The sequence below is a fragment of the Eretmochelys imbricata genome, chromosome 2 (genome assembly GCF_965152235.1).
Source record: "Eretmochelys imbricata isolate rEreImb1 chromosome 2, rEreImb1.hap1, whole genome shotgun sequence".
Lineage (NCBI taxonomy): Eukaryota > Metazoa > Chordata > Testudines > Cheloniidae > Eretmochelys > Eretmochelys imbricata.
The window spans coordinates 162,365,171-162,378,960 of NC_135573.1; the positions used below are offsets into that span (position 1 = coordinate 162,365,171).

A 13,790-nucleotide genomic window follows, 5' to 3' on the forward strand; every position below is an offset into this window, starting at 1 on the left:
GGGAAATCTTATAAGACCTGATTCTTCTGCTGCTCTGCACACATAAACCCCATTGAAATTAATGGAGTTCCACACAAAGGGAGCAGCTATGGATTTGAACCATAAAGGAAGAAATACTAATGAAGGACAGGCTGAAAAGATTTGTTAGTTGATTAGCTTTACACCAAAGCACCTGATTTGACATGTTCTTTATGGGAAAGCCTGCATTTATTGAAAAAGCTTCACTTTACCAGTTTCATTGTCACTGGTTAACTTGTCCTCTCTTTCTTCCCTCTCTAAAGTGCTGCTTGCTGAGGATATGCTGGATGCAGAACAGTTGTCTTTTTCGTTCACTTCCTCATTCTGCCTCTCTTTTTCACTGAGTATTGCACTTTCTTCTGGCTCTCGCTCGGGACCTTGCTCCACCTCACTTTCTGGTCCCACCTCCGAAGCCTCTACTTCCTGTGGTGTCTCCGTTCCCTGCTCGGCCTCTGCCTCAGTTTCCTGTTCTGGTTCTGTCTCTGGCTCAGGCTCGGGTTCAGGTTCACTGGCACTCACTGGTGGAGAGAACAATGAAGAAAAAGATTCACTTAACAACAATTTCTCTTGGTCGTCTAGACTCACCCATCCAAATGAGCAAGATGTGAATTTACGAGTGATTTTTTTTTGTCCATGGAGAGTCTAGCTTTATGAGTGAGAGATTGCTGATCATTGTGTGAAGACAGAACCAACCATGAGTGCAACTTGGCAAGTCTTGCTTGATTTATGTTTGCTTACAATCTGAACCTAATCCATAATTTTTTACTTATACTTCATTGGAAGTTTGGTTATTGTGGTCACAGAAAGAGCTGAACCATCAGAAAACGGGCATCCAATCCATGTCTAGCAATGAAAGCTCAACACACAGACTGAGCTATAAGGAATGAGTTAAACAAAAAAGTAAGCGGAGAGTGCCTTGTAGTTGAATCCCCTTGGGTTTCTGAAGGAATTTTTATGGTGACTTCTTTTTTCACCTGATGTGGATGGCTTCAACAAAAAGATACAATCATTAGTTTTATGAGCACAGTAAATGGCACAGTCTGGAAATGACAGTGTCATACAAATTTGGTTGACAGAAAGCATATGTTTTTTATGCATATTTACTTCAGAATAGCCACATCAAAACTGAACTGAGCTTCCAACTGCTTGGCATATGGCATAAATTTAGCTTCCAATTGGATGGCATATGGCACAAATTTAGCTTGTAATTGGTTAGCAGATGGCATACATTGTTGATGGTGCACTTGGTTTTCTCCTTCTTGCTTTATCACTGACACAGTGCAATCCAGTCATTCACCTTATAGTTTTCAGCTAAACCAGGAGATTTTTACATGCAAGATTTTTTTGTTATGCTGTGAAGACACTGGAAAGCATCCACACATATTCACATCAAGCAGCCCACAACTCTTGGCAAATTGAAATGGCCATGCAAAAGTGATGAAAATGTACATGCATATTAGGTACGCACAGTTTTCGCATCACCTCTGTATTAAAACTTGTGCAAGATGGTTGAACTACAATACCTTAATCATATCAGATTTTCCCCCTTGTTGCTTACTTTTCATTTACAATATTGCAATATGCACTTCAGGCCCTGTAGTGGTTTCTGGATTCAGCTACATATGACATGACATATTCTGAGAACTTAAGAGATTAGAATTCAATTGAGCCTTTGGGTGAAAGAGTGTAACAAGGAAGTGGGACCTAAAAATTTCAGTCTTCTAGAGCAGTGGTGGGCAACCTGCAGCCTGCGGGCCGCATGTGGTCAGTCAGGGTAATCCGCTGGCAGGCCACGTGACAGTTTGTTTACATTGACTGTCCGCAGGCACGGCCGCCCACAACTCCCACTGGCTGGGAACGGTGAACTGTGGCCACTGGGAGCTGCGGGCAGCTGTGCCTGTGGATGGTCAATGTAAACAAACTGTCTCGTGGCCCGCCAGCAGATTGCCCACCACTGCTCTAGAGAGAAGGTAAATGGATTTAGCCTTAGAAGGCATAAGCCCAAAATAAGAGCAGTAATGAGGATTCTTTAAGTTTCTCTCATTCTCAGTACAAAGGCATTTCGCATCCTGAGACAAAAAATCTAGCCATGTTTTTCTAAGAATGCATGCTTGTACATTTTATTAAGCCTATCTTTATCTTTCTATGAAGGATACCTTTCCAAATCACATCACTAAACCAGACAGTGTTCAGTAATGTGGTTTTGGTATTGTAATATCCTATTTCACACAGCCTACAAAGCATAATTTTTGACTTGTAAATGTTAATGCTATGAGTGAAGTCCTGATCCCTTGACGTCAATGGGGCCAGGATGTCACCCTAGCTAATCCTCTGCATCATATCTAAGGTGTCTCACACCCATGCAGTACCCAAGAGAAAATCAGCATCAGAAAATCAGAGCAGATCTAGTGCTGTTCATTGGGCAGACAATTTGAACCACAGAGAGCGTATCTGAGCCATAGCTCCCAGAGCATAGGGAAACCACTATCTCTTTTCAAGACAAGCCGGAAGTACAATACTGCTAAGATACAACCTTAAGTGTCCTTAAGAAGTTAGGCTGTGTCACATAGCTGAGCACTGAACTAACATGCTTCTGAGATATTTGAGACCTATGAATTTGTCACATTGTAATCACAACATACAAAGACACGACTGTCATCTGCTAACCTTTATACAATTGGCACATGGTACAGAACTTTCAACCTTTCTCTCCAAAAAGAGAAGTTGTTCTCTGATGACTGAAAAGAAGGGAACCGTTGAACACTTGGCCAGATCTGACCTTATTTATGATACCATGGTCAGGAGATTGCATCAGAGATTTTAGTTTAACAGGGGAAAGAACTGGGAATATCTGATAAATGTTTAGGAGCAGAAAAAAATAAACAGAAAATAGCTTAGAAGAGGTTTTACATTTTCTATGTATTTGGAATAGTCCCTATGTAATAGATGGAAGTGGTACATTAACACAAGACAACACATAACTAAGTGTAAATAGCAATATAGTATCTTGGAGTATGCTATTTATCTCTTTCCTAGTACAGGGAGTGCCTAGTATTCTGCCCTTTCTGGTGCTATAGTACACAGAACAACACTTCCAGAACAAAAGATTGAAGTGCTGTTACTCAACCACTTTGATGGTGTCTCTCTAGCTTTTGAGATAGTGTCAAATGATCCAAGATATACCGAAACAACATAAGTAATAACATAAATCCACCAAAACCTCTGCCAATGAAACTCAAAAATACAAAATATTCAACACGCACTACGGAGAGAATAAAAATATTGAGCTCACCACACATCTGTCTCTTGCATTTGCACTATATGATAAATTTAATGGTCATGTTGATATTGGAGAGAAATATGCTGATGTGATAAACTCCATTCCCAGCAGATGTCTATTTGGTTACCTATGTGAAATGAATTGTTGGTTTCAGTCCAGCATCTACTGGACCAGTTTTCACACCCGAAAAACCACCATGACAATTGGCAACGTTGCTGGCAGACACAGCATAGAGACCAAGACTAAGGAAAACCTAAGTTTTCATAAACACCTTATCTATATTAGTGATGTAAGTCAATCTAAATTACTTTAGTTAAGTTACGTAACCTAAGTTGACATAATTTACATTGACTTAATGTGGTGTCTACACCGCACTATGTCGATGGGAGACACTCTATGGTCAACATAGTTTCTGCCTCTTGTTAAAGTGGATTAATTAAGTCAATGGGAGAGCGCTCTCCCATCCACTTATTGTGTCTTCACCAGATCTGCTAAATTGATGCCCACTGCATCGATCACAGCCATGCCGATTTAGCCCATAGTGAAGACAAGCCCCAAAAGAGTAACCATCCTCTGATCCCTATAAGTGAACCCTCCAGATATGTATTGAAGTATTGTGGTGGGCCAACGCAAGGAAGCACACATTGCCACACCAGTAGCATTGCATTTAAAATTATGCTTCTGAGATGAGGGATTTGGTTAAAAGAGGAAAGACTTTGATTTAAATCTGGGCTAGTGGAAGCGAAGTAGGTTTTCCTGAAGTACTGGAAGGGCAAAATCACTGTGATCATCATCATCATCATGATGTTCCCATTATGCCTCTGGCGTTTAGGGCAGTGACGAAGCTCCTCCACTCCTGTCTGTTTCTGGCAAGTCTTTCAATGGTTCTCCAGCTGTGCCCCAGGTGATGGAATCAGTTTCCATTCGAAAGACATGACTGATCCATCTCCAACACCTCCTGGCATTGATGGTGCTGAGATCCTCCTGGCTGCACTGTGTTAATAGATCTCAATAAATCTCTGTGAGTGGAGTGCTTATCATGTTTTTATCTCAGATTCATTTTGTGTGTGTATGCAGTTCTTGTTAAGACTCACTTGAGTTTACTAGTGGTTATGGAATGGTTATAACTTCCCTTTGGCAGCATTTAAATCACTTTCCCCTTTCTATCAAAATTCAATTTTATTTAATTTTTACAGTTAAAATAAATTGGGTGAATAAAGAACTTTCGTTAAATGAATGGACACTTAGGGTGGCTATATCAACAGGAGGGCGTCTGAAAGGTTTTAAGATGCATGATGTTTTGTATCATATGTCTGGTTATGTTTCTGCTGAAAATGAAACAATACAAGTCTACTACAGGAAAAAAGAAAAGTGAGACATTCCCGGAGGAGTGAATGCTGGAGTTTCAGGGTTCCCAAGAAGTTATGAAATCTCACTACTATCAAGTTCCAAGACGGAAGCTGTGAGGGCTGGATTGCAGGTGTTCAGATTTCCATTGTTGCTGCTGCTGCTGTTGAAAGAGTAATCGGCACTGTGTATTTCTGAAGTAGAAGTAAGGAAGCTGAATTTCTTAAAACCTAAAAATTGTTAGCTGTATCTAGCAGCTTAACATAATTCAGATGAACCCCACTGTATAAGATTGTTAATGTGCACAGTCCTATCTTCTGCCACTCATCCTAAATGTATGTCTAACCTTAGCAACACCAGTCTCACGATAACACCCAGACCTCATTCCCCAATGGCTTCTCCTCTCTCCTCAACCTACTCTAAATCCCTCTCTTCACCCCTCCATCTTACTTTCATGACTCCCAACCCTACCCCGCTGTGACTCCACCAGCTCACAATGGTGGCTGGCAAGAAGCTGCAGACATCATCTGATTTCTCTCTGGACTGATGGCTCCCATCCTGCCCTCCAACTGCTTCTGTTTTCAGCACTAGAAGGGAAATAGACTAGTTGACCTCTCTAGAACTTGTTATTCCCACATATGCTGCCTTCTTATCTGATCGACTCAGGGGATGCGTTGTGAGCTTAGGGGAGTAGCCAGCAGGCAGACATATGAGTGGACAGGTGACAAAAGAGCCACTAATTGTCTCATGGCTTTATTGACATGTTAACACAAAATAAACAACAAGCTCAAACTTAAATTCAGGTTTGGCAGTTCCTGAAATTCCACTCTTAGGACAGCTTATCCCAGACCCTAGATTTTTCTGATCAAGTAGGCCACTGCCATCTTCGTCATATTCAGCAAGGATCCAATCTGGCAAACACTGCTGCACATGTTTAGTTAATTTTAAGCATTTGACTATTCCCATTCCCTTCAATGGGCCTACTCATGAGTTTGAAGTTCAGTATACATGCAGCGTCTACAAGATCAGGGTCTAAATCAGCATGAGAAAATTAACATCTCCTTGCAAGGGTTCAAACATCTGGTAACAGGGTGGGTCTGGAGAAGAAGCTGTTCACCACCCTGTTTCATACCTTCCCCACTAGAGCCTTGCCCACCACACCCTGTATTCCCTCCACTTCTCCCATGCACAACCCATTTCAGATCCAACCACCAAAGACCCCTGTGATTGCCAGAGCACTTGGTGTCTCTTACAACTGTGGCATTTCCTCATATAACGCTGTGAGCCAGTCCTACAAGCCCAATAAGAGAACAAAAGCATTCCCAGTCTTGCTCCTTAACAACTGTCTAGAGTCTAAAATGGATAATCCCACCTTGAGTCAGCCTTCTCAGCTCCTACCTGTTGAGGGATGCGTACATGCATCTCCATGGACACAGATGACCTGTTTGCAGAATTTCACTTCTAATCAAGCCCTCCTGACTCAAATGTCTGGGCACACCCGGAATCCACTGGGGCTGTTGAGAATCTTTCTTTTTAGCTGTATAGGCATGGTACACCCAAACTTGGGAACTCAGCAAGACTGCACATCTCCCCCTAGTCACTCTCACCAGATAAAAGAATCCAGCTAATAATTAACACATTTCTTTGAAGGATTGTGTCTTAGCCCTGGTCTACACTGGGGGAGGGGGATCGATCTAAGTTACGCAACTTCAGCTACATGAATAATGTAGCTTAAGTCAACGTACTTAGATCCACTTACCGTGGTGTCTTCACCGTGGTGAGTTGACTGCTGATGCTCCCCCGTTGATGCCGCCTGCGACTCTCGCAGTGCTGGAGTACAGGAGTTGATGGGAGAGTGCTTGGGGATTGATTTATCGCATCTAGACTAGACACGCTAGATCAATCCATACTGGATCGATCGCCGCCCGCCGATCCGGCAGGTAGCGAAGACATACCCTTACAGTGCATAGAATGTATCACACATTTTCCTTCTGCAATTTTCTCTTTGCTTGGGAAGAAGTAGTTTTTAGGATTAAAGCATTAGACTGGAATTCAGGGAGAGCTGAGTTCTTAGATCTGCCTCAGCCTCCCTATATGACCATATGCAAGTCAATGTTTTCAGTTTCCCCATTCATAAAATGGGGCAAATAATATTTCCTGACTGTAGAGGGTTGTTGTGAGGCTACATTCATTAGTGTGTGTGAGGTGCTCAGTGAACATGGCACGAAAATTTGCATACAAAATGACAGCCAGTCTAGTGCTGTCCAGTTCACAGCAGCCTGGGGTGTTTGCTGCCCTGCCTCACTTGCCAAATCCCCAATGCTGCCTTCCTGCTGCTTACTGAAGACAAGAGACAGCAATCCTTACTCAGGTAAAACTCCCACTGAAATAAATAAATTTCAGGGCCCATATACTGATGCTGTCCCAGCTACCTGAAGAATACCCGGAGCTGCCTTCTGCCGAATTTTGTCTGCTGCTGCCCTGCCCACCTGTTTTGTGCCGGCTGTTGCTCTGCCCACTTGCCCAGTTCCCAGGTACTATCTTTTGGCTGCCCCATGTACACCTGTTTTTGTTAGGTGCTTCATTTGAGATGCCCTGTGCACCTGCTGGCTGTCTGCTGATAGGCTCTCCATTGTCCAGCTGCCTAGAGTTGCTCTCTGCACCTGTTCTAAACACATGCTCCATTTTATACTGTCATTTAAAAAATGCTTCCAGGGGAAATATGTTAAAATAATCATCATAAAAGAGATACTTCCTTACCCAGTTGTGAAATCCTAATGGTGGAAAAATCTAGCTCATTTGCTCTAAAAGCAACAATGGATCTGAAGAACTGGGATTTTAAATATTTTGACAGACAAATGTTACCGGAAAATATCCAGATTCTGAGCCACGATTCCACAGAGACTTGTGGGGGCTCTACTACCCAAAGAAATTAGTGTGATTACGAAATCACGTAAACTCAAACTAAATAAACTTGACCTGAGATTTAATGCTATTAGAGTAAATACACCCAAAGTCAAAGTGCAACCTCAGTATCTTCTTTCACAGTTGTATTGCTTTACAGCATGCTTCAAAGCCATGATACCCAATAAAACCAAGTAGCGCAAATCATAGAAGCATTAATCACCAATAGCATGTAGCAGGAAATCAAACCAAATAAAATAAAATGATGGTAATAATTCATCCTCAACATGCACAGAGGCTCCCAATGTTAATGCAGCATCACATGGAATATACATCTCTGTGATTTTGGGATTTTTTGGAGAGAGGGACACATGATGCAAGTGGTGGAATGATGTGCATGCATAGTATCACTTTGGACATCAATAAATTATATGACAACAAACAAACCACATAAAATGCTAATTATACTTTCCTTCTTCCTAATTGCATTTGGCCCCCTTTGTTAGTTTTGCTAAAATTTTAAATTTTTTGTGTGCATTAAAATTAAGCAACAAAGTTCCCCCTTAAATTTAATATTTCTTCTGTTTGTCACATTCAGCCTGTGCTATGCTGGAAGGTTATTATAATCTTGGCATTCAGCAGTCGCATTTCTTTCAGAGAATCCACATAAGCAAACTGTGTTGGCAGGAGCACTATTGTTTTAGTATTCAGTAACTACTGATAGACAAGGAACATGATGCTAAAATAAGATGCTTTGCACGTTGCATGTTCTAATTATTTTGTTCTAAGAACAATGGGCAATAATAATAACCATAAATAATAACAACAATGAATTATAACATATTCCTAGCATGAGTAGCTCAGAAGGCATTTGAGAAAGTAAGAGAAAAATGCAGACAGAAAGCACAGACCAATCTGTCAAGTTACGACCCCTGAAATGAGTGGTGGCACCCTAGAGCTTATATTTCTGTATTCATGCACAAAAAATGTGTGCTAAACAGAGAGACGCAATGAGAAAATTAGCTCCTTTCTCCCAGTCCTCCCTTGCACTCACCTTCAGGGGACTGAGGTGTCCCACGGGGTGTTGAAGGGGTCTTCAGCTCCTCCTGTGACTCTATGGATGCTGGGCTGATGCACTTGGGAATGGGAGAGGATGGGGCAGAAGGAGAACTCAAGTTCAAGGACAGCTCACTTCTGCCTCGGCATATACTCCGACTTTTCAGCTCCTTCTCATACTCCTCAGCTGCCAACTTCTCCAAGTATTTGTATCTGAAAGTTAAATTCCAAAGGGTTTCCGTAAAGAGAGAGAAGCCAGTGGTTGATGCTTGTTTAGGGACGACGCACCTGCAGAGAATGAACTGACTTCCTGACACAAGGGGTACAGTGCTACACTGACTGCTGGGTCAGTCTGCCAGTAAAAGTGCACCAAAGCAAAAGATATTAGCCAAAAAAATATTAAGTTGCTCATGACAAAACAAAAAATGGTATCATTAAACAATCCTCAGATATTGTATCCTGTCTACAGTCCTGCCTTCCTCCTTTTTGGAAGCATTTGCCTGCTCCCTCTTCCACCCCCCTCCCCCAAAAAAGTCCCCCCCCCAAACCCAGCCCCCTAAACTGATGCAAATAGCCAAAGTCCCTGACTTGCTGCAGGGAGAGGGAAAGTGGTTCAGTCCAGCAGACAAAAGCAGCTCTCCCTGAAAATAATACCAATAATAAACGTTTGGACTGAGGACTATCTAAGGCTTTGAACCTGCTTCTATTTGCTCTAAGAGCAATGCACTGGAATTCACTTTGTTCTCTCCGGAGTCTACAATGGAAACTTTTCTTTTTTTTATTCTAAAAAATTTCTCTGCCGGACTCAGACATCCAATAGCTTGGACCTGACGTCACATATAGTTTATTCATCAAAGTCAGTTTAAAAGAACAAAGATACATCTGTTTTGCATTTTAGGCAGGCAGAACTCACTAACTGTTTATTAAGACCAGCTACCAATCATATTCTTCATACTGTGCTTTATACATTTGGACCAAAATAACTTTGGAATATGTGCCTCTTCCAGATGTCTGCTAATTTTATCCACCATTATTTGCTCAGGAATAAATTTATGAATACAGCTGTAACAGGCTCCTGACTCTGTCTTACCCACAAGTGAGCTGTTAAACAGGTTAATCAAGACTACCGCCTATGTCCCTGAAAGACTATGTGGTCATCCTCCAATAACCCACTGCTGTAAACACATCATAACAAGGAACAGCCCCTTCCCCAATCCTGCCTCCCTGACAGGCAGAATTAATGTACACGTGTGTATTAAATTCAGTAACGGTAAGGAAGTCAGCCAGATGTGGTAATAAACATGCTTAGTGCATATAGTAATCAGACACATGCATTCACAAGCATAACTATACAGCATATAAAGATGTCTTTGAAGAGCACTTCTTGTGTTTTCTGATGCAAGTTGCATTATTATAAACTGCAATAATGACGAACAAACTCATTTTCTTTTATTCCTCTGGAGGAATAGGCATGCTTTGAACTGAGCTTTTGTAGGAAAAGGAACTCCTACAAACTGGATGAAAATATAACAAGCCACATACTTGTATGGTTATAAAATAAGAACTGTTTACAGTTCTAGCATGAAGCCAATTCTAAAGAATGATTCTTTTCCAAAAGAAGAGAAAGCCCTTCACAAACATTATCATGGTCTTTTGTTACACAGTTAATGAAACCAGCCCTTATTTTAACCACAGTCAGTCAGGTATTCAGCCTTCCCTCTCCCCACAAACTGAGCAGATGGAACTTCGGACTCATAAAGAGACATTCAAATAGATCGCTTAGCTAAACCAGGTACAGAACAGCTGGCTGCAACGAAGTTTTCTGCAATGTGCCACTGCACTACAGCAACAATCAGGACTGATCCCCCTGTAACATGGGGAACTACAATATTTTATTGTCCTCTGCTCTTTTTCAGCTATTTAACTTTTTAGCTTCTGTGGCTTTGTGCTGCAGAATTAAATTCACCAGGCAAATAGCAGTCTGTCAACATTCACAGCTATATCTAGTCAAAATGTAAAAACTGAACCCATATAGCAGCAGATTTCATGGCATTACACAACAACCATGGATACTGGGTAACTCAGGGGATTAGCAAAGGTCTAGATGGAGCTTTATACCAATAGGCAACAAGTATGAATCTAGACCAAAAGTTGTTTCCATTTCACATTTGTTAAGTGAGTTATGTTAAACAAGTGGATGGTTTCAATTCAGTTCCTAGTGAGCAGGTATCTATATTATCAAAAGCACCATCACATTAGCTTTCTTGTTAGAAGTCTTATGAAGACCAGGGTTTGAATGAGGATAAAGAATGAACTACTGTCTCTCTCCTACGTGTGGTTATTCCAGTCCAGGTGGAGGCACGGCCGCCATACATGCTTCCATGTTCCTCTAGGTCAGGGCAACTTGCAGTGCCAGTGCATATGCTGAACCTGTTCTATGGCTATAAGGCAGCAAACCCCTGGGTTGTCAGTTTGGTATGTTTCATGAGCAATCAATTCCACTGATTCTGTTTAAGAGAATAAAAATGTAATTTGAAGTTCTCTAGATCTGTGAGCAGTGCCCTCGGAATTCTACGTAACCCTCTGTATCAGCAAAGTCAGCAGGTATAGGTCAGAATAAGAACAGGAACATTTCCATTTGAACTGTAAACCTCTAGGAAAGGGTCTGGGCGTGTTCCTTTGCAAGGGCATTTTTAAACGATCGTTGCAGACAATCTGCCATCAAACACAAAAATACATGAAAATAATATTACTGATTCATACTTGCAAAACCAAGGAAATGCAGAGTTAAACTTTTTACTTCCTCATTAAGGTCCTGATCCAAAGCCCGCTGAAGTCAATGGAAAACCTCTCATTGACTTCAATTGGCTCTGGCTCAGGACATAAATTACTATAGGTATTGCATACAGGGGCTCATATAATATGTGATACTACACAAGACTGCTCCAAAAACCTGGAGAAACTTAGACAATGGGGGATTTCAACAGAGCTTTTTGTGCTTATTTTGTTTTAATGTGGAATATATGTTTGCAAAAAAAGTGCACTGTCAGAAGTTGTCTGATGCAAAGGACTTCATAAAAAAAATTACATAAGGCCAATGCAATGGATGACTCATGTTTGACCTCCATTGTAGATTCTTCCTCCAACATATACGGACTGTCTAAGAGGGATGTTGCTTTCCTCTTCTTAAGAAGGAAATAAGAGTCTAGTTTTTCATTTCAAGATATATATATACACATCAAGATATATTGCAAATGACTGGTAAAATTGGCCCAGACAGCATAGCAATGATGCCCTGCTGGTGAACATTTCCAAAAAAATACTCCAGCTTACTTTAGCATGTTCCATTACAACTTGAAAATACTGGAGAGCTCACTTCTAATTTGTTTCACATCTAGCCGACCAGCAGGATGGTGGTAAAAGTTTTTACCCAGCTACAATCAGTGTTTTGTGTTTATGCGGTCAGATGTGTTTCATTTCACAAGATTCCTTAAATGGCTATATTTTTGGCTGTAAAGATGAGGGAAAGCACATCAACCTCTGTTTGATTTTAGAAACATCAACATCATTTTTAATAATGGCCACCTTAGCCACAACAGAATTGCTGCTGGGTCAGACTAAGTTTGAAGGAAGAAATTGCCTCCTGTGATGATTTGTACTGCCAGAGAGAAATCTACCAGTTAGATGATTTCTTCACATTAATGTAACGAAACACAATTTTTAAAGGATTCCATGGGTCACTTTGTCCAGTAGTCTCTCAATGGTAAGGATGCGGCATACGTTATGCAAAACAGAATTGTAGCACTCTTGATTTTTTCTGTCTGTTATCTGGTTAGTGACATGCACATTTTGCAGGTGAAAACAAGAATTCCGTCTCGTCATTAATAACCACTATTGAAAACGGAGGTTAAACTACTGGAAGACAAAGTCTGTTATTTGAGTGCTCCTTGAAAACTTGCTTTCATAGGCGTAGGAACCCAATTGCTTAGTACAGTGTTTCTCAACCTTTCCAGTTGGTAATCTTTTATTTGGAGTAAAAAATTTTGAAACTACCATTATATTTATTATGAAAGAATAAAAAAATGTATCAATGCTAACAATGTTAAACCTATATAATTTATTTGTGTGTTTTGAGTGGTTCTGAGAAAATACTGAACCTTGAAGGATAAGGGTATGCTGGGAGTGTGGGAATGAGATTTTTTTTGATAACCAATTTTCTTTGCTTTAGATAATAACACAATTTTCAGTGGCTCATGACCACCTGACTGACCTCCCCTGAAGATTTGTACCCATCAGTTGAAAACTACTGGTTTAGAAGAACTATAACCATACTAATATTTGGGCAAATTTCTAGTGCAAATGTAATACTTGGTATTATTTCCCAAATCAACAGATAAGTTATGTCAATCAACCAATCCCATGCCTACCAGTCCTGCTGCACTTTTATTTATTCCTACGCCCATGACTGGACTCATTTTTCGTTTTAGTGAAAGTACAACATTCTTATAGGTTTCTTTTTAAATAAAATTGTCCCTTGCATGCCAGGTTAAAAGTGCATTTAAATAGTCAATAGCAACACAATAACGGACATAATAAGTGGAAAGCAACTGAAAGCAGGAAGCAAAAGGTACAAACCTCTCTTCTCTTGCTTGCCTTAGTTCCTCTCTTTTGTCTAAATAATCACGGCTAAAGTTGCAATAAGTTGCAGAGGAAATCAAGAATAAGAAGGAACAAGAATAAGGAAGGTAACAGATGTAAATAATAAGAGAAATAAACATCTAAACCCAAGACAATTAAAGGTAATGAAGGCTGACTATCTATACTGAAGACATTTGCATCTACTCTCTGAATAAATGTGGAAGAGGGGGTATGTGTGTTCAGATGTGCATAGATACACTCTATGTCACCATCACCCCAAATATGTACAGTGGGGAAGGATACTAAGCATAGAATAAAAATGGGCAACTTTGAATTACAGGCTTAGAAGCCCAAAATAGAATTTCTGGCACATAATTCTATGTTTGCCTGTTATTTCTCATGGCCCTGACTTTTGGACAAGTTACAAGTCCTCAAATGCCACTACTTACATCTGTCCTCACATTTCTGCTATTTTTTCTCCTCCAGTTCCTCTTATTCTCTCCTCCCACAACTCCCCAAGCAACTCTTTTCTTTCACATTTGCCAGA

The 13,790-nt window shown here is 40.7% G+C and overlaps 1 protein-coding gene across 2 annotated transcripts in view; it reads right to left on the minus strand.

The window, feature by feature from the left end:
- Positions 1–13,790, minus strand: part of FHOD3 (formin homology 2 domain containing 3) — a 614,532-nt gene that overhangs the window by 92,259 nt on the left and 508,483 nt on the right. The window contains exons 13-16 of one of the 2 annotated variants that reach the window (XM_077810936.1): positions 13,241–13,291; positions 8,615–8,818; positions 4,543–4,551; positions 231–532 (exon numbers count right to left, since the gene is read on the minus strand). In XM_077810936.1, coding sequence (XP_077667062.1) covers positions 231–532; positions 4,543–4,551; positions 8,615–8,818; positions 13,241–13,291 — 566 coding nt within the window. The remainder of the gene's footprint in view (positions 1–230; positions 533–4,542; positions 4,552–8,614; positions 8,819–13,240; positions 13,292–13,790) is intronic. The other variant, XM_077810937.1, reaches the window with a different exon arrangement.